The sequence below is a fragment of the Macaca nemestrina genome, chromosome 10 (assembly GCF_043159975.1).
Source record: "Macaca nemestrina isolate mMacNem1 chromosome 10, mMacNem.hap1, whole genome shotgun sequence".
In the NCBI taxonomy this organism is placed as follows: Eukaryota; Metazoa; Chordata; class Mammalia; order Primates; family Cercopithecidae; genus Macaca; species Macaca nemestrina.
In genome coordinates, this window is record NC_092134.1 from 91,198,234 (window position 1) to 91,219,977 (window position 21,744).

At 42.0% G+C, this 21,744-nt stretch overlaps 2 protein-coding genes across 3 annotated transcripts in view; both read left to right on the top strand.

The window, feature by feature from the left end:
• The window catches only part of LOC105470123 (prickle planar cell polarity protein 1), a 125,952-nt gene that overhangs the window by 70,164 nt on the left and 34,044 nt on the right, over positions 1-21,744 (top strand). The gene's annotated exons all lie outside the window — the stretch shown is intronic.
• LOC105470124 (large ribosomal subunit protein uL11-like) lies at positions 1,242-2,403 on the top strand. The gene has a single exon (XM_071071858.1). The coding sequence runs from the start codon at positions 1,548-1,550 to the stop codon at positions 2,277-2,279; it is 732 nt and encodes a 243-aa protein (XP_070927959.1). The 5' UTR covers positions 1,242-1,547; the 3' UTR covers positions 2,280-2,403.

Here is a 21,744-nt window from a genome sequence, read left to right on the forward strand (position 1 = left end):
TACACACAGTTAGTTCTGTCCCCTTGCAAAATTTCATTAAAGTGACAGTAAAAGTGTTTTTAAAAAAGAGGTAACCCACAAAGATGAATAAAATGGGAAAGAAGAAAATAACAAAACTTTGGAATCTGAAAACAGGATAATTAGTAGCTGACTTAGGAGACTCAAAGAGGCAGATCCTAATCTGGAAGTACAGATTGAGAAGCAAGTTGAGAAGCAATCTGAGTTATTCCCTAGAACTCCCAAAAGGCTCAAGAGGGTTTATCCTTTGGCAAGGGTGGAACAGAGGTTCTGTACACTGTGAGACACAGTTGAGGGAGATGGTACCTAAACAAAACCAGAAGAATCAGGTAACACACCTCAACTTGGCTGCCACATCATTCAGCCAGGGATCACCCACCCTGTAGGCAGGAGATGGAAAAAGTATTATCTAAAGAATCTGGTTAGCCAAAAGCAAGAGGTGGGGAGAGGGGGCATGGGTGCATGGAGTGAGGACAAAGCTAAGAATTCTGACTTCGGGGGTTTCCCAAGGAAACAGCTCAACCTAGATCATCTTAGTCTAGATGACAGAGTCAAAAACCTCCCTTTCCCTGCCCTCATCCTCCTAAACACAGACAGATGGCTTCCAGCAGCTTTTTAGTATCTTACTATTAAATATGAACAGACGGATGAGGATGAACAGAGAAAGAGAAAGATAATAAGAACAGATAAAACAGATACGAAAGAGAATACTTAAAGTAAACATATCATTGATATTGTCTGAGAAAGAAGATATCCCCTGTAAACAAGAACAGGATGCTACAAAAAAAGGAACCTTCATGGACATGGGAACTCTTGGATATTAAAAATACGAAAGAAGAGGCTGGGCACGGTGGCTCATGCCTGTAATCCCAGCACTTTGAGAGGCCAAGGCAGGTGGAATACGAGATCAGGAGATTGAGACCATCCATCCTGGCTAACGTGGCGAAACCCCCTCTCTACTAAAAAATACAAAAAATTAGCCGGGCGTGGTGGTGGGCACCTATAGTACCAGCTACTCAGGAGGCTGAGGCAGGAGAATGGTGTGAACCCAAGAGGTGGAGCTTGCAGTGAGCCAAGATCACACCACTGCACTCCAGCCTGGGTGACAGAGTGAGACTCTGTCTCAAAAAAAACAAAAACCAAAAAACAAAAACCATGAAAGAAGAAATGGAAGGCCATTTGCTAGAAGTCTTGGAAGCTACGGTATAGGAAATTGCCTAGAAAGTAAAAACACCAAAGAAATGCAAAATCGGAGAGAAAAGATGAGAAAATTTGAAGTCCAGTCCAGGGATCCAATATCTAAATAGCAGGAAAAAAATGGAAGAAATAATATCATCAAATAAATAATTATAGAGCATTTCCTGAACAGAAGGACATGAATTTCTGGATTTAAAGGCTTACCAAGTACCATGTACAGTGTTTGAAAGTAGATTCATACCAATGTACATCATCAGGTACTTTTAGTATACTGGAACATAAAAGGTTCTACAGCCTTTCAGAGAGGAAGAGAACAAATTCTCATGTGAAGGATGAAAATCATAATGGCAATACTGGAAGCCAGAGGACAGCAGAGCAGCACCCTCAAAGTTATAAAGAGAAGTCAGTTTTGGCTTAGAATTCAGGAGTCTACCAAAGTATCATTTGAGGTTAAAGATAGAAAAATAGGATTTCCGGCCTCTCGGCTTTCGGCTCAGAGGGGGCGAAGGTGCAACTTTCTTCGGTCCTCCCGAATCCGGGTTCATCCGACACCAGCCGCCACCACCATGCCGCCGAAGTTCGACCCCAACGAGATCAAAGTCATATACCTGAGGTGCACCGGAGGTGAAGTCGGCGCCACTTCTGCGCTGGCCCCCAAGATCGGCCCCCTGGGTCTGTCTCCGAAAAAGGTTGGTGATGACATTGCCAAGGCAACGGGTGACTGGAAGGGCCTGAGGATTACAGTGAAACTGACCATTCAGAACAGACAGGCCCAGATTGAGGTGGTGCCTTCTGCCTCTGCCCTGATCATCAAAGCCCTCAAGGAACCACCGAGAGACAGAAAGAAACAGAAAAACATTAAACACAGTGGGAATATCACTTTTGATGAGATCATCAACATTGCTGGACAGATGCGGCACCGATCCTTAGCCAGAGAACTCTCTGGAACCATTAAAGAGATCCTGGGGACTGCCCAGTCTGTAGGCTGTAATGTTGATGGCCGCCACCCCCATGACATCATATATGACATCAACAGTGGTGCTGTGGAATGCCCAGCTAGTTAAGCACAAAGGAAAGTATTTCAATAAAGGATCATTTGACAACTGGAAAAAAAAAAAAAGATAGAAAAATATATTTTCAGATATGTAAGCTTTCAACAATTTCACCTTCCATAAAAAGGTACATGGGATAGAGTGTGGGTAGAAGTTAACAGATAATGCCTTAAGGGCTGGGTGGGCATAGTGGCCCACGTCTGTAATCCCAGCACTTTGGGAGGCAGGTAGATCACCCGAGGTCAGGAGTTCGAGACCAGCCTGGCCAACATGGTGAAACTCTGTCTCTACTAAATACAAAAATTAGTCGGGTGTGGTGGCAGACACCTGTAATCCCAGCTACTCAGGAGACTGAGGCAGGAGAATTGCTTGAACCTAGGAAGCGAAGGTTGCAGTGAGCCAAGATGGCACCATTGCACTCCAGCCTGGGCAATAATGGTGAAACTCCATCTCAAAAAAAAAAAAAAAAAAAAGATAATGCCTTAGAGCCAAGTGTGATGGCTCATGCCTATAATCCCAGCACTTTGGGAGGCCAAGGCGGGCGGATCACTTGAGGGCAGGAGTTTGAGACCAGCCTGGCCAACGTGATGCAAACCCATCTCTACTAAAAAATAGAAAAGTTAGCCAGGCATGGTGGCTTGCGCCTGTAGTCCCAGCTACTCAGGAAGCTAAGGCAGGAGAATCCCTTGAACCTGGGAGGCGGAGGTTGCAGTGATTCAAGATCACGGCCACTGCACTCCTACCTGGGGGACAGAGCGAGACTCCATTTCAAAAAATATAGATAGATAGATAGATAGATAGATAGATAGATAGATAGATAGATAGAGCCTTAAAAAAAGTTAAAGTAGGCCGGGCGCGGTGGCTCAAGCCTGTAATCCTAGCACTTTGGGAGGCCGAGACGGGCGGATCACGAGGTCAGGAGATCGAGACCATCCTGGCTAACACGGTGAAACCCCGTCTCTACTAAAAAAAAAATACAAAAAAACTAGCCGGGCGAGGTGGCGGGTGCCTGTAGTCCCAGCTACTCCAGAGGCTGAGGCAGGAGAATGGCTTGAACCCGGGAGGCGGAGCTTGCAGTGAGCTGAGATCCGGTCACTGCGCTCCAGCCTGGGCGACAGAGCGAGACTCCGTCTCAAAAAAAAAAAAAAAAAAGTAGTAAATCAGTGTGTTATCTAGAGAAATGGAGATAAATACTAAAAGAATCAGCTAACAGAGGGGAAGCAGAAAAGGGAAAAAACTGAGAACTGCTGTTTCTCAAAACAAACCTTTTAGGACTGTTTGGTTTTTAAATGATGTGCTTATATAATTGTAAAAAAAATTAAGTTTACAAAAGAAAAGATGGAATAGGTCACGATGGGCATACAAACTTTCTTTTGATTTTTGTTTGATAATATGGATCTTTCAATTTGACAAGTCCTTTGACAGCATATAATAGATAAATTGTTCAGATTTAATTTTAACTCATCAGCCGTTGAGTTTCCCAAGGTGTTTCTGTAGGTCTGCATGCATTAGTAAAATCATTCTTTTGTAGCAGTAATTAAGTTATATTTAGATAACTATTTCTTATGGGGACACTGACAAGAGATCCACAGAAAAAAGAAAAAAAAGATGATGATCTTTCTTCTTCCACTGAAGAACCATGAGATAAGAGAACTAGCAGGCGGAGGTTTAATCGTTTTCTGACACACAAGCATACGCAGAGGAAAATATGAAATGCAAAAAATAAAAGGTTTTTAAATCCCAGAATAGAAGACATAGTTTCAGTTGCTGCAACCTGAAATGAATTGTTTTTATTAGCTCATTAATGTTTCATGATTTGGGGATATATTTGTATACCATATTGTTGGACTATTTTATTGCAGTGATGATGCCTCAAAGGATTTTGAAAAGGACCAAATGAATTTTGAGATAGTTATAGTTTTGGGGCTATTGCATGTACTAAACTGAATAGCTTTCTAATATACAGTGAGATTGTATCCATGTTTTATTATACAATATCTTTTTTTTTTTTTTTTTTTTTTTTTTTGGAGACAAAGTTTCACTCTTGTCGCCCAGCTGGAGTGCAGTGGTACAATCTTGGCTCACTGCAACCTCCGTCTCCCGGGTCCAACTATTCTCCTGCCTCAGCTTCCCAAGTAGCTGGGATTACAAGTATGCACCACCACACCTGGCTAATTTTTTGTATTTTTAGTAGAGACGGGGTTTCTCTATGTTGGCCAGGCTGGTCTCAAACCTCTGGCCTCAAGTAATCTGCCTGCCTTGGCAGGCAGTGCTGGGATTGCAGGTGTGAGCCACTGCACCCAGCCTGTTATATAATGTTTTTTTAAAGGAGACACTAAAACTTTAACAAGAGAGAGACATAGGGGACAGCATTGAAGATATGTAAATAGAGGGAGTAGATAGTGAATTAATTAAGAGCAAAGAGCAGCTCTTATTCAGTTTTTTTTTCCTGCCCAACAGCATCTTGTTTTGTTGCCCGGGCTGGAATGCAGTGGCTATTCACAGGCATTATGATAGCACGGTGCAGCCTAGAACTCTTGGATTCAAGCACTTCTTCTGCCTCAGCTTCCTGAGTAACTGGGACTATAAGAGTGCCCAGCTGTATTCATTTAACAAATATTGAGTACCTACTATGCACCAATACACAGGTATTGGAGCTACATCAGTGAACAAAATGGACAGAAATCCTTGCCTATGTAGAGCTTACATTCTAGTGGGGTGGGAGGTGAAGAAAGGGACCAAACAAAATGATTACAGGCAGGGCACGGTGGCTCACACCTGTAATCCCAGCACTTTGGGAGGCCGAGGCGGGCAGATCACTTGAAGTCAGGAGTTCGAGACCAGCCTGACCAACGTGGTGAAACCCCGTCTCTATTAAAATACAAAAATTGGCCAGGCATGGTGGCAGATGCCTGTAATCCCAGTTACTCAGGAAGTTGAGGCAAGAGAACTGCTTGAACCCAGGAGGCGAAGGCTGCAGTGAGCCAAGATGGTGCTGTTGTTCTCCAGCCTGGGCTAAACTACATATCAATAAATAATAATAATAATGCCTTAGGGCCAAGTGGGCTCTAAGGCATTGGGATGCCATCTTGGATTTTCATAGCTTGAGAAGTCAATGCCTGACTTCCAAGCTTCAAAAGACAGGCTGACTCTCTAGTTAGGACCAAAATTAGCTGAGCATGGTGGCACATGCCTGTAATGCCAGCTACTTGGGAGGCTGAGGCAAGAGAATCACTTGAACCCGGGAGGCAGAGGTTGCAGTGAGCTGAAATCACACCACTGCACTCCAGACAAAATGATTACATACAATACATACTATACATACTATGTCAGATGGAAATCGGTGCTATGAAGATAAATAACTCAGGAAAGAGAGATGAAGAATGTGGAATAGGGAGAGGGCAGGCAATACAGTTTTAAATAGGGTAGACGCACAATAGGCACACTAAAATGCTTGCTGAAATTATTGATAAAAACACAATGTACAGCTGGGCACAGTGCCTCATGCCTGTAATCCCCGCACTTTGGGAGGCCAAGGCAGGTGGATCACTTTTAAGGTCAGGAGTTCAAGACCAGCCTGTCCAACATGGTGAAACCCTGTCTCTACTAAAAATACAAAAAAATTAGCTGGACATGGTGCTGCACACCTGTAGTCCCAGCTACTCAGGAGGCTGAGGCACAAGAATTGCTTGAACCTGGGAGGCAGGGGTTGCAGTGAACCAAGATCATGCCACTGCACTCTATCCTCGGTGACAGAGCAAGATTCTGTCTCCAAAAAAACCAAAATACATATCTGTCCATATCTGGAAAGCTTGTCTGAACCCTGAATTTTTTTTTGTAATGTGACCATCCTTTTGGGCATTCAGGCACATCATTGGAGCTAAAGCAAAGACAAGGACCTGGAAAGAACTAGGGAAGGTCGCTTGAATAGCACAACCCCAGCGGGGTAGAATGATGGTATAAGGAGAGTCAGATGCAGATCATGGCCTCACAGACCTCACAGTCCATTAGTCTTTAGCAAAGCCAAGCTCTTGGCAAAATACAAAAGATTCCCTATAATAATGGGAGACGGTTTGCTTGTTTTTTCAAAATTTTTTGCATCCTAGAAATGTACAGAGCACAATATCTAGCTTTGAGAAATAAAGAAAACCTTTCAAGTAAACCTTTGTTCCAGAAGAGATCAAGCTGTTCCGTATTCATCCCCTGCTTCCAGCATTTAGGTGCCTGGGTTTCTTGGAAATAATACTTTTTATGTGTCTCTAATACACATCTCCAAGCAAGGGCTAGGAAAACTCCAGGGTAAGCCTTCAATCATTTTTACAGACATTGGGTTTCCATACCCCCCTCTCCTGTGGAACCTGATTTGGGAAAGTAGGTTTTTGTTTTTAATTCTCAGGGAAGTTAAACAAACAAGGCCAATGGATCAGAGCCCCCATCACAAGGCCAGACCCTCAGAGGAAATTCAGTAAATACTACTTTCTGTTCATCTCATACCTGTAGGCTTTCTCTTTGCATCCTGCAAGCCAGTATAGTCTTTTATTCTTATTTTTATCCACATCTGCAAAATTCATGTGGACACCTGCAGATTACTCTGGGTTATCGTCAGACGTACTTCTTTCTTTCCCTGTCTCTAATTATGTACTAAGGATGCAGCCCCTGAAGCTCAACTTCCATTTCTCCAGCAGTCTCCTCACCCTTGTAGAATAATGAGACCCTGTCTTTTGAGAGTACAGTGCTTAAAGTAAATGGTGTTTAAACTGAAGTTTCCCTCTGGTTTTATTGGTAAAGACAGAATCCTTGACTGCCCTGCAGGCACAGTGCCCTTGACTCTTCTGGCTGGTCTTTGTTGTGGGAGAGCTGTTGGAACCTGTGTGTAAACATCACAGTGAGGGGCACACCCAGGGCATCCTCTGTGCTGGGCCTGCTCCTTTTGAAGTGTCTGGTGATTGTACCATTGTCATGCCAGTTGGAGGAGTCCTTTTGTTTTACAATGGCAAAGCTCTGAAGAGCCAGCTGATAAGACTTGGGACCCTGGTGTGAAACTGACCCTTTGAACTAGGAAGAATCTTTTCAGATAAGCAAGCCCCGGCATTTTTATCACACAACTTTTTATTAGAGCTTTTAACAGAGCAGGTTAGTGTCCTTACTAGGCACATACATAAAGGTTTTTCAGGCTCTTCTACAATAACACACACATAGGACATAGCCTCCATTTTTACGAAGGTGCAAACTTTCCAATTGCCCATCTCAATAAAGACCTTTGGGAAAATAGTATCAATTTTGGGAATTCATTGATAGTTATTCATTAAAAAAGATTAATTATACCAGGAATAAAATACAAATGAAAGCCAATTTAAAACCTTTAAAAAAATAAAGTTATGCTTTCTCCCTTAAAAATGCTCTTCGTTTTTTGTGGTTTTTTTTTTTTCTTTTTTTTCAAAATTTAATCAAGACAGGGTCTTGCTATGTTGCCCAGGTTGGCCTTGAACTCCTGGCCTTAAGCAGTCCTCCCACCTTGGCCTCCCAAAGTGCTGAGATTGCCTACATAAGCCACTGTGCCCAGCCTTTAAAAATTATCCTAATAATCTTTTTTTTTTTAATTTTTTTGAGACAGAGTCTCTCTGTCACCCAGGCTGGAGTGCAGTGGGGCAATCTTGGCTCACTGCAATCTCCACCTTGCAGGTTCAAGCAATTCTTCTGCATCAGCCTCCTGATAGCTAGGATTACAGGTGTGCGCCACCATGCCCGGCTAATTTTTGTATTCTTGGTAGAGACAGGGTTTCACCATGTTGGCCAAGCTGGTCTCAAACTCCTGGCCTCATGATCTGCCTGCCTTGGCCTTCCAAAGTGCTGGGATTACAGGTGTGAGCCACCTCACCGGGCCATGATTTTGATAATCTTTTGGACAAAATGGCATGAGATATTTCTTAGTAAAGGCCATTAGTACAGCAGGAAGTAGAAAAATATAATAAGTGGTAGTCATTATTATTATTATTATTATTATTATTATTATTATTAAGGACAAGGATCTTGCTATGTTGCCCAGGCTGGTCATTCAGTCATTCAGTTACTCAACAAACCTTTGTCCAGTTCCTTCTATGTGATGGCCTATGATGCTGCACTGAGCATGGTGCTCTAGTTCTCCATCCTCCCAAGTCGTCCCACCCAGCAGAGACCACAGACATCAAATAGACAACCAAAATAAAGGGTGAGCAGAATAAGGCAGGGAAGTGATGGCACTGTGGGAGCATCCTTTTTGATACGGAAAGATCCTTGGAACTTAATTCTGGAGTGTGCTTTAAAGGAAGAATTTTATTTTCCTTTTTCAGTAGTTCTTTGAGAGTTTCCATGTTTTATGTTCAATTTTGCTTTCCAACTTTTCCTTCATGTTAGCCTAAATGCGTCTCTAGGCAGTTTCCCAAAATAGAATTTTCCATTTCAGACTAAGGAACTGCAGATGAGATCGAGAATTTAGGGTAAATGCCTTAGCACTTGCATTTGAAGTTTAATACTGTCTAAACCCCAAGGAGACAAAAAGGCCTTGTGTGGCTGCTCAGACTGTCAGGCCCATCACCGGCTGTGGTCTCCTCTGCGAGCACAGGGCCCAGTAGACTGGCAGGCTGCTGTTCTCAAAGGGAGCGCATGCAATTGTTTCTACTTCATCACTCTGGGGTGGAGCAACAGGTTCTAAAATAGCTTTTGGGTTTAAACTGGCCCCTATATATACAACTGACCTTTATTCCTAGGGTTTATAGACTGAAGGAATTGGAGAATTTAGGATTTCATAGCCAAAAGACGTTAGAGATCATCTGCCGCTGTAGATGAGAAACTGAGGTTCCCAGGGTAAACGTCTTCTAGCCAGTTAGTGGTAGAAGCAGAACTACAGTGACAAGCCCTGTTCTTCTCCATTCCAGAATCAGAATACAGCGCCACAATTTCCAAGCACCCTGAAAGTGCATCCCTATCCCCCGCTTCCTTTCCACTGCTTCTGGTACTTCTCTGCCCACCTGTGTCTAAAGCCAGGCAATTTTGAGATATTTTCTATGTGTTCAACCTACAGCAAATATCTTTTCATATATATATATATATATATGTATTTTTTTATTTTACCTCTAAGAAATAAAGCTATTTATGAAGCAATTCCTTATCAATGAGTCCTGTTGATGAATTTTATATTTCTAATTTGGTGTATGTTATATACCCATGTATAAAACAGTTGAGCCCAGACCAATAAATGTTATCCTGAGAACTGCAGTAGGGATTTACAGATTTATTACCACTTGCCTTCTTTTTTTTCTTTTTTTCCCCAAACAGTAGCTCACTTGTGAGAATTGCTTTGCACATAATGTTCAGGCCTACTTGAATTTTAGACCAAAAAAGTTTAATGGTATAGGATATTCGAATAGGAAGGGATGTTGTGCTGAGGTTACTGCCATATAATAAAGTTCCTAGTGCCCTGAAGCAGTATGAGCTTGGAGGATCCTTTATAAAAAATACTTAATCTAAGGCCAACATTTCACCCCTTTCCCTTTTCCTGTTCCCCCTCCTTCTCAAAGCCATATTCTCTATACTTTCCATTTTCCACTAGAGCTCTTATAAAAGAATTATTATCTTTTCATGAGTTCTTAAAAATATAAAAATGGTATCTCAATCGCCATTGAAATATATTTTCACTGTTGCTTGTTTGTATAGTTAACTTTTATAAAACCCCAAAAAGGGCAAATTGATGGATTAATGCAAATGAGATTGACATCATTGCATTTTATATCCTGATAAAATCACACAGGAACAGGAGCTGTAATCTTATCATACTGTGTATCCTCCAATATGTATTTATCTTATTCTCTGGCTATTGAGGAAAAATTAATACTACCAATACTGTGATTAAAGCCGGAGATAAGCTTATGTCTCGTCTATCACATGACTGACTATAGTCATCTTCTATTTCTCTGCATTAAATCAACACAGATGCTTTGGCTTTATAAATGTCAGTCAACATCATTTAGGCTCTGCCGCCTGCTCAGTGCAATGCAACCTTCATTGACGGTATGATGGGGAATGGAGATTAGTTCCTCCAGAAGAATTCTTCCTTACAATAATATGATCATAACAGCTCAAAAAAAATTCTTCCATATGATGAAACAAATCAGAAGACCGAGCAAGTGAAAAGCTATAGAACTGGTGCAAGGAGAAAGGAATAATGTTACAACAGAGAAGAGCAAGAGATACAATTGTGAACAGATTGAATCATTTGTCAGTGGCCATTTTAGGGCAAATAACAAGTTGCGGTGTCCCAGTGAGTTAGGGTATGTTTAGTTCAAAAGGGTTCAAAACCCTTTCCAGCTTTTGTCTGTAAGAGTCATGTGTTTTAATTGTTTTTCTGCTTTGTCTACACAACTTGATCTGCTTAGTATTTTCAGTAGCTATCCCCTATCCCCCAAATGACACGGGATCTGCTGCTATGTGTCCGTCCGTGTGCTGGAACACTAATGAACACTCAGAACGCAGGGAGACAGCAGCTGCCCAGCAGCCTTCAAGTTTCAACAGCCCTACCCAGCAGGACAGCAGTTAATTTACATCCAAGGGAGCAGCACTCACCTCAAAAGCTTCATGAACATACAGCTTTTGCATAAGAAATGTGTTGAAATTGCAGAAACTATGCATAATTAAACTTAAGCCTTGCATGTTCCCCAAATAATGGGTTTAGATATTAGATGATGAAATGGCCTTGATTTCTAAATTTCTCATTTTGTGTTTTTCTAACCCCTCCTACAAACATTTTAGAGAAACCGTAGTATTCAAAGGTTTTGTGGCTCAAAACCAGTAGCCCAAGCTATGCCAAAAGAACATGGCCGGGTGTGGTGGCTCACCCCTGTAATCCCAACACTTTGGGAGGTTGAGGCGGGTAGATCACAAGGTCAGAAGTTCAAGACCAGCTTGGCCAAGACGGTGAAACCCCCTCTCTACTAAAAATACAAAAATTAGCTGGGTGTGGTGGTGGGTGCCTGTAATCCCAGCTGCTCAGGACTGAGGTCGAGAGTTGCTTGAACCCGGAAGGCGGAGATTGCAGTGAGCCAAGATCGTGCCACTGCACTCCAGCCTGGGCGACAGAGCAAGAGTCTCTTAAAAAAAAAAAAACAGAAAGAACATTATTGGGCTGGGCACGGTGGCTCACGCCTGAAATCCCAACACTTTGGGAGGCCGAGGAGGGTGGATCATCTGGGGTCAGGGGTTCAAGACCAGCCTGGCCAACGTGGTGAAACCTCATCTCTACTAAAAATGCAAAAATTAGCTGGGGGTGGGGGTGGTGGGTGCCTGTAATCCCAGCTACTTGGGAGGCAGAGGAAGGAGAATCGCTTGAACCCAGGAGGCAGAGGTTTCAGTGAGCCCTTATCACGCCTTTGCACTCCAGCCTGAGCAACAGAGTAAGACTCTATCTCAAAAAAAAAAAAAAAGAAAAGAAAAGAAAAAAGAACATTTTTGACTTATATAATTAATGAAGTTAACTTTCATTTGAGAAGGACATCTTAACTCAGACGGGTCAAATCCCTAAAATCACACTTCCCCTTTGGAACTTTTCATAAAAGAGTCCTGAGAGTCACTCAGCAACACGGGTGCTTCATACGCAATATTGAAGACTTTGCAATGTCCAGGTAGAATTTCGCCTTAACCAACTAATGAATGAAAACTTAAAGTAACTTTTTGTTCTTATTCCACAAATGTACCACTTGTTTTAGGAGAGCTGGTAACCAAAGTGAATGATATCTGTAGACCGGTAGTTCCTACACCTGGGTACAAATTGCCGTTATCTATGGAGACTACATTAAATGCAAATTTCTGGATCCTAATTCAGAGTTACTAAGTCAAAATCTATAGGGATATGATTGAGGGTTCTGTGTATTTTAAGAGGCTTTCGAGGTGATTCTTACATTGTGCCAACCCACTCAGCATCAATTGCTGTTGGAGCACAACTAACAAAGGCAACCTGGGCCGAGCGCAGTGGCTTACACCTGTAATCCCAGCACTTTGGGAGGCTGAGGCAGGTGTTATCACCTGAGGTCAGGAGTTTGAGACCAGACTGACCAATATAGTGAAACCCTATCTCTACTAAAAATACAAAAATTAGCTGGGTGTTGTGGCACGCACCTGTAGTCACACCTCCTCTGGAGGCTGAGACAGGAGAATCACTTGAATCCAGAAAGCGGAGGTTGCAGTGAGCCAAGATCACACCACTGCACTCCAGCCTGGGCAACAGAGTGAGACTCTGTCTCCAAAAACAAAAACAGAAACAAAAAAACAAAGGCAACCTAATTCCCATGCATCATATCTAATAGCAAGTACTGTTGCCTTATTCTACAAATAGAATGTCTTAATCCATTTAAATGACATTTTTAGAATACCTGTGGAGGACAAAACTGTTCTACCTTTGCTGAGTTACTGGCTTCCAGCCCAAACACACACACAAATCCAGATCCATCTACCCACATAGATACATGGCCAAGGGGTGGACCCTTTGCAGTCATAATGGATCCTAACCCCAGAACTGTGAAGTGGCCGTGTTTTTGTGTTTTTTTTGTTTTTGTTTTTGTTTTTTTGTTTTTTTGAGATGGAGTCTCACTCTGTCGCCCAGGCTGGAGTGCAGTGGTACAGTCTAGGCTCACTGCAACCTCCACCTCCTGGGTTCAAGCAATTCTCCTGCCTCAGTCTCTGAGTAGCTGGGTCTACAGGTGCCTGCCACCACGCCCAGCTAATTTTTGTATTTTTAGTAGAGACCGGGTTTCATCATGTTGGTCAGGCTGGTCTCAAACTCCTGACCTGGTGATCCACCCGCCTCAGCCTCCCAAAGTGCTGGATTACAGGCATAAGCGACTCTGCCCAGCCAAGTGACCATGTTTTAACCTTACAGAACGATGAGCCGTAAAGTCCTGTCTGTCTGCAAAGAGAGAAAAATAAAGTGTTAAACCAGAAATTAGCAGAGACAGGAATGGAGAAAGAATGCTGTCTAAATGTCTGGGGGTTTTCCATTTCTGAATTACAGCCATTTTCTGAAGCTCAGCTGCATTCCTGCCCTTGTGTTAGCCTGAGACACCTCTGTATCCTTCCAATGAATTATTGCCCCTCACCCTTTTCCCCCTAAGTTACTTTGGTTTCTGTTACTTACAACCACAGAACCCTAATGCAAATCTCATTCAGCAGTTTCAACAAAATTCATTTTACATCAACAGTAGCTCCCTCATACACCTACTAAGCTTGGGTGCTGAAAAAGGAGAGAAGCAACACATCTGTAGAGTCAGTTCCAGAAGAACACTAGTTCTGTGCAGAGTTTTCTGCCCGCTAAATGTGCTTTTTGGAGGCAGGTATTCTTTGATTCCCCAGTCGGAGTATTTTCCTTAAAGTCACTTGAATTATAACTAAGCAGTTTCCCTGTACTCTGCCCACCAAATATTCCTGAATAAGAAGTTTCCTTTCTTGGCACCATGCCCAGGACTCACATCCAGGAGTGATCCCTCTGAGCCTTTCCTGGCCTCTATTTTCAGAAATCTGCAATCAGCTGCTAACATCCCCTGCTTGTTACAGGTCCTCACATTTTATGATACAGACTTTTCCTCAGACCTCGCTTTTCTTCCTATCTCATTTTCCTCCTTTTTTAAATAAACCTTCCACAGAGTTGATATTCTGGTGTCACATATTTATTATTTATCGTTTAGAACTTCTAAAATCCACATATGATTTTTGTGAAGAAGTGGGTTTTTGATTCTGTTTTTTTTTTGCCACAGACCTAGAATTTAAGCTAAAGTTGGTCTCAAACCTCTTTTTCCCAAGAATTCCCTTTGTTACTTAATTAAATCATCAGAACCCGCTTTTTGAATTACAGGCAGATTCATGATGGGAGGACCCTGGGAGGAATTTGGGAGGTTACAGGAACCTCAGGTATGACCTAGCACTCATCCCTTTATTAAGTGAGTTGGAAAAGGTATAAAGAAGGTGAGGAGGTAAATCAGATTCCTAGAGCTGAGAATTACCCCAACGGCTAGGGATATTCGTATATGAATTATTTTTGTGCGTTCACCCTTCTATGACTATAAGACTCAGAAGAGAAATCAGCTTTCTTAATTGTTACTTTCCTTAGAACAAGTATTTCCTTAGAACAAGTATTGAACAAGTATTCCTTGAACAAGTATTGAAGTCAGTGGCTCTTAATTGTTTGTTTTGTGTGTGTATGTTATGCTGAAGAGCTCAAATATTCCATCTCTCATAATCATTCTGTAAGGTCTGTGTCTTTTTCTCTAGTTACTTTAGTTAAGATTTGTATTGTGATAGTTTACTATTTTGGGAAAATTCCAGGGATTTTAGTGTGTCTTAGTTTCTTTACTACCCAGCACTGCAAAGAATCTATCCCCTTGTGTAAAATGAGTGTGAGGGAAGTCTGAACATGCTCATCCCAGGTGGGAGTAACTAAGCCCAGGACTTTACTAGATAAGTAACAGGTGTGAAGTGTTGTCAAAAGGCTCTTCTCTTTGACAGCTGAATTGAGCCATAAAATTTTTAAATAATTTATGCAAGTCTGCCGGAGAGCAGATATAGATTGTTAATCCAAGGCTCAGAATGCATGAGTGTTGATTTCACAGTGAAATGCTTAAAAGTTAATTTTTGTATTGTGTCTCTTATCTTTGGCCTAGGTGAAAATATGCAGATTGCCCCACAAGTCCAAATTAATTTAGTAAACTATTGCCCATGGACTTAACATGTTCTGTTTGCTCTTAAGTAGAATCAGAGTTTATCGTAATCATATGTTTCTGTTTACATTTTAAAATATTATGAGATGGCCAAAACCAGGGTTAAGAAACCTTTAAAACATCTTTAATTTCAGCTTAACTGCAAGTTTGTGTACTCTTCTTGTAAGCTGGATTTTTCCTCCTCAAAAAGAGAAGCAAAGCAACATGTGGTTTGTTACATTCATTGCTCTTCTTAGCCTGTTTTGCATTAGGAGGTTATGGAAACCTAAAACTGAAACCTCCATAAAGAAAAACCATACAGGGAAGGAAAGAAATAGAGAAAAAAGACATCTGAGACTCGGCCCTTTTCCCGCATCTGCCCTGAAAATACATTCCAGTGTAAAATGTGCATCCTTGGTAGTTGAAAGTAGAGAGGAGAAGAGAATAAATATATATTTTTTTAAATCACACAAGCCAGACATGGTGGTTCATGCTTGTAATCCCAACACTTTGAGAGGCCAAGGCAGGAAGATTGCTTGAGCCTACAAGTTCAAGATCAGCGTGGGCAAGACAGTGAGACCCCTGTCTCTACAAAAAAATACAAAAATTAGCCGGGCATAGTGGTGTGTGCTTGTGGTCTCAGCCACTTGGGAGGCTGAGGTGGGAAGATTGCTTGAGCCCAGGAGTTTGTGGCTGCAGTGAGCTTTGATCATGCCACTGCACTCCAGCTTGGACAACAGAACGAGACCCTGTCTCAAAAAAAATAAAAAAAAATATATATATAGGTGTGTATATATATATACCTATAAAGTACTTTAGTTAAGTAGGCCTTGTATTTCCCCTTTAAGAACTATCTAAAACATAAAACCATCAGAGAAAAAACACAAACAGAAAACTATAAATGTCCATTCATTCCAGGCCATTCTGTAAATTAACCGTCACACCTGTTGGCAGGCTTCTAGCAGTAGCATGGCAAAAGTCCCAGCCCACCTTCTTCGAACTGCTCCTAGCAATGTTGATGGCAACAGTGAGTATTTTCCTCACAAGCACAGAAAATTTGCAGTACAGATAATGCACTAGCAGTTGTCTTGAATTATTTTTCCCCTTATAATTCCACTATTAATTAAATTTGTTATTATATAGCATGAGCATCATAATGCCTGGATGTTTCTGTTATAGGCTTTCAAGGACCCCAGATATTTATGTGTGTGATCATCATGTTTATTCTCCCTAAGAAATCTCTTAATTAGGCATGAGAAATAGAATGACAAGCATTTTTCTGTAGTAGATTTTAATTTGCCTGACTGTATGGGGGAAAAAAAGCCACTTCATGAAAGATCTTCGTAGGAATCAGTTGCATGGTAGAGAAAGTCATTTTAAAGGTTACTGGAAAGGCAAGAAGATGATCATAAATGTTGCTTGGGTAGGAATTTGCTCTCCTTTTTTTTTTTTTTTTTTTTTTTTTGAGACGGAGTCTCACTCTGTCACCAGGCTGGAGTGCAGTGGCATGATCTTGGCCCACTGCAACCTCCCCTTCCCGGGTTCAAGCGATTCTCCTGCCTCAGCCTCCTGAGTGGCTGGGACTACAGGCACCTGCCTCCGTGTCCAGCTAATTTTTGTATTATTAGTAGAGATGGGGTTTCACCATGTTGGCCAGGATGGTCTCAATCTCTTGACCTCATGATCCGCCTGCCTTATCCTCCCAAAGTGCTAGGATTACAAGCATGAGCCACCGCGCCCAGCCTTGCTCTCCTCTTTTATCGTTTGAGCGGCAGCTCCATTTGCAGAGATTGTCTAGCCATATCATTGGATTTTTCAAAAAACCTTTAGGCTGTTCAGATCCTAAAAATGTGATATCATAAAATGATTTCCTAAGTCATACTTATAGTTTTCACTAAATCGCTCCCACCAAACACACTTTTCCAATAGGTAGAAGCATTTCAGAGATTTCCGGAATCTTGTTAGAATTTCTTGAAAGAAAAGCTGATAAGTTCAGAAATGGTTGACCGTGGAAATGTGATCTAGTCTATTATAAATGTAACAACGTACTCAGCAGTCTTCAATTGGAACTAGAGTTTGTGTTAAGTAAAAATGTTTGGTCTTCAGCAGGAAGTAGATTGTCTTTACAAGCCCAAGTGATACGAGTTCCAATAGTCTCCTATTATTTGAGCTCATCTGCAATAAATTTTTGTTCGGGGACATATTGTTAGAATTGCCCAGATATGCTGCCAGACAGAATATTAATTCTATTGCTTTTTTTTTTTTTTTTTGCATTTGTTGAAACTGAAAGATTTTAGTTAAAAAAAAAAAGAAGAGAAAAATAATGGAAAATGTATTATAGTCCTGTGAGTTGAGCTATAATCAATTTTGTCTGAAAAGTTTATTAATGGCTGCATTACTTCATTGCCTTCAGGATATCATGTGAGATACATTCAGTAGAATGCATTACACACAAACTAACAACTGAACCATGTTCATGGTCTCTTTTATTCAGCACAATCTGCATTGAAATGGAAGAGGTGATGGTTGGGTTGCTGAACTCATCCAAGAGTGCTGTCTTTGACTAAGTGCTTAGTACATACTGATACTGGTAATGCCTGATAGGCAACAGAGCAACTATTACATAAATATCTTCAAATACAGGCTAGTTTTGTTGTATTTAGACAATAAAACGATTTTGTATCTGTAGAAATTAAGATGGTACAATGAACTGCTTCAGAAAGCTCAGGGTGTCATTTGTCTGATTATCTCCAGGGTTGGTGTGTGTTGGAGGGTCCATGTTTTTGCCTTTGTGCTGTATAACTCTTTGGTCCTAAAGGCCAGCAAAGCCAAAATATTGTCATTGAGCTCCCCTAAATGAGACTGACAATCACTGCTTCATTTCTGGCTCAAATAATATGGTATTAAAAATTTCTAGGCCATGGCTGGGCACAGTGGCTCGTGCCTGTAATCCCAGCCCTTTGGGAGGCCAAGGCAGGTGGATCACTTGAGGTCAGGAGTCCAAGACCAGCCTGGCCAACATGGTGAAACCTCATCTCTACTAAAAAAAAAAAAAGACTACAAAAATTAGCCAGGCATCGTGGCAGGCACCTGTAATTCCAGCTAGTTGGGAGACTGAAGCAGGAGAATCGCTTGAACCCGGGAGGCAGAGGTTGCAGTGAGCTGAGATCAGACCGCTGCACTCCAGCTTGGGCAACAGAGCAATACCCTGTCTCAAATAAATAAATTTCTAGGCCAGGCATGGTGGCTCATACCTATAATCCCAGCACTTTGGGAGGCTGTGGCAGGTGGATCACCTGAGGTCAGTAGTTCAAGACCAGCCTGGCCAACATGGTGAAACCTCGTCTCTACTAAAAATACAAAAATTAGCCGGGTGTGGTGACATGTGCCTATAGTCCCAGCTACTCAGGAGGCTGAGGTGGGAGAATCGCTTGAACCTGGGAGGCGGAGGCTAAGGTCAGCCGAGATTGCACCACTGCACTCCAGCCTGGGCAACAGAACAAGACTCTGTCAAAAAAAAAAGAAAATCTAGATTTATTCTACTTACATTCTGGTGATGCTGCCAAGAGAAAAGCCAGGAAAAGCAAAGCATATTATTTTGCTACTTATAGGAAGCTCTGCTTTAGCGCATTGGCTTTGATGTCAGACCAGGGTTTGAATACAGGCTCCTTCCCAAATTACCTGATAACTTTATACAATTTATCTTACTTTTCTCTTTTGTAAAATGGGAAAATAAGATCCACCTTATTCGTTATAATGATTTTTTTAAAAAATGTACAGGATTTAGTACAATGCCTAGCATACTAGTACTCCGCAAGTTATAGCTGGTATAATAATGAGAGAGGTTCATTTGGCACTATTGTGTTCTTACTCGATCTATCACCAAAGATAAAGTGGTGACATCACACTGATTGTGAAAAATGACTCAGAATTCTAATACATACTCGAGTCCTCATTCTGTTAGTTTTGGGACAAATGGAGAGTTCTGGAGCAGTGACAGCTCAGTGTAGAAGCCCTTGGTCTAATGGGGCTTCAGGGAACATTTCTTGGACCCATCCTGAACAAAGTCTTGAAGTAAGAGTTAGGTTAACAAAAACGAGCAGTTAGATGGCTCCAAGTAGAAGAAACAGCAGAATGAAACATATGGTTGGAAACTACCAGTTCTACAGCCTGGAAGTGAGGTATGACCAATGATGGAGACAGAGCTGGAGGATCAGTAGGGACTGGAAATGAAGGGGCTTCTTTGCGAAGAGTCTTAATTTTATCTCATGAAGGTTTTGGAAAAACTGAAGAAGGGATTTTTTTTGAAATTTAAATAGAGATAAGGTTTCATCCTGTTGCCCAGGCTGGTCTCGATCTCCTGGGCTCAAACAATCCTCCCGCCTTGGCCTCCGAAAGCACTGGAATTACAGGCGTGAGCCACCATGCCCGGCCCACAGAAGGGATTTTAAAAGAAAATGAGATCAAGCACAGTGGCTCACGCCTGTAATCAATCGCAACACTTTGGGGTACCAAGGTGGGAGGATGGCTTGAGGCTAGGAATTCGATACCAGGCTAGGCAACATGGCGAAACCCCATCTCCACTAAAAACACAAAAAATTAGCCAGGGTGGTGACACACACCTATAGTCCCAGCTACTCAGCAGAGCTGGGATGGGAGGATCACTTTAGCTTGGGAGGTCGAGGCTGCAGTGAGCCATGATCGCACCACTGCATTCTAGCTTGGGTGAGAGAGCAAGACCCTGTCTCAAAAAAAAAGAGAGAGGGAGAGAGAGAGAGAAAAAAAAAAAAGAAAGTGAGACTAGGCATAGAGGCTCACACCCGTAATCCCAACACTTTGGGAGGCTGATGTGAGAGGATTGCTTGAGGCTAAGAGTTAAGAGTTCAAGACAAGCCTGAACAACATAGTGAGACCCATCTCTATTAGAAATAAATAAGTAATAATTTTTTAAAAGAGAATGGCATCATTAGATTTGTGGTGGCCAGTGAAGAATGAACATAGGGATGGGCAGACCTGAGAGAGTGAGTTAGGCTATGGTCGTATCCAGACTGGGGAAATGGGCAGGCAGCAGGCATAGGGGTAGGGAGGAAAGATACCAGCATGCTTCGTTTTACTGCACACCACTGTATCATGCTTCACAGATACTGTGTTGTGGCAATCCCGTGTCAAGCAAGTCTACCAGCACCATTATTCCAACACTGTGTGCTCACTTCGTGTCTCTGTGTCACATTTTGGTAATTCTAGCAATATTTCAGGCTGCTTCATTATTTTTATATCTGTGATAGTGATCTGTGATCAGTGATCTTTGATGTTACTATTTTAATTGTTTTGGGGCACCATGAACTGTGCCCATATAAGAATGTAAGATAGGTACATTTAATTGATAATTTTTTTTTTTTTGAGACAGAGTCTTGCTCTGATGCCCAGCCTGGAGTGCAGTGGCCGGATCTCAGCTCACTGCAAGCTCCGTCTCCCGGGTTCACACCATTCTCCTGCCTCAGCCTCCCAAGTAGCTGGGACTACAGGCTCCCGCCACACGCCCGGCTAATTTTGTTTTTGTATTTTTAGTAGAGATGGGGTTTCACCGTGTTAACCAGGATGGTCTTGATCTCCTGACCTTGTGATCTGCCTGCCTCAGCCTCCTAAAGTGCTGGGATTACAGGTGTGAGCCACCGCGCCCGGCCATCGATAAATATTTTGTGTCTGACTACTCTCCCAGATGGACTTTCCCTCATCTTTCTTCTCCTCCTTGGCTTTCCCTATCCCCTGAGATACAGCAATATTGCAGTTAGACCAATTAATATCCCCACAGTGGCCTGTGTGTTCAGGTGAAAGGAAGAGGCACACATCTCTCACTTTCAATCAAAAGCTGGATATGATTAAGCTTAGTGAGTAAGGCATGTTAAAGGCTGAGAGAGGCCAAAAGCTAGGCCTCTTGTGCCAAACCAGCTAGCCAAGTTGTGATTGCAAAGGAATAGTTACTGAAGGTAATTAAAAGTGCTAATCCAGTGAACATGAATTATAAGAAAGTGAAACAGACTTATTGCTGATAGAAAGTTTTAATGGTCTGGATAGAAGATCAAACCAGCCACAACATTCCCCTAAGTGAAAGCCTAATCCAGAGCAACGCCCTCTCTTCCATTCTATGAAGGCTGAGAGAGGTGAGGAAGCTACAGGAGAAAAGTTTGAAGCTAGCAGAGGTTGGTTCTTGAGGTTTCAGGAAAGAAGCCATCTCTCTAACATAAAAGTGCAAGGTGAAGTAGCAAGTGCTGATGGAGAAGCTGCAGCAAGTTATCTGGAAGATCCAGCTAAGATCACTGATGAAGGTGGCTACACTAAACAACAGACTTTCAGTGCAGTTGAATTCCTATATTGGAAGACGATGCCATCTAGGATTTTCATAGTGTGAGAGAAGTCAATGCCTCACTTCCAAGCTTTGACAGACAGGCTGACTCTCTAGTTAGGAGCTGATGCAGCTGGTGACTTGAAGTTAAAGCCATTGCTCATTGACCATTCAAAAAACTCTAGGGCGCTTAAGAATTATGCTAAATCTACTCTGTGCTCTGTAAATGGAGCAACATCCATATGGCTTCTGGACAACAGCACATCTGTTTATAGCATGGTTTACTATTTTAAGCTCAATGTTGAGAACTACTATTCAGAAAAAAAAGATTTCTTTAAAAATATCACTGCTCATTGACGAGGCACCTGGTCACCCAGGAGCTCTGCTGGAGATGCACAAGATTAATGTTACTTTCATG

Excerpts from the sequence above, each read along its gene's own strand:
- LOC105470124 (XM_071071858.1), top strand. The coding sequence starts at position 1,548 with ATGAAAATCATAATGGCAATACTGGAAGCCAGAGGACAGCAGAGCAGC.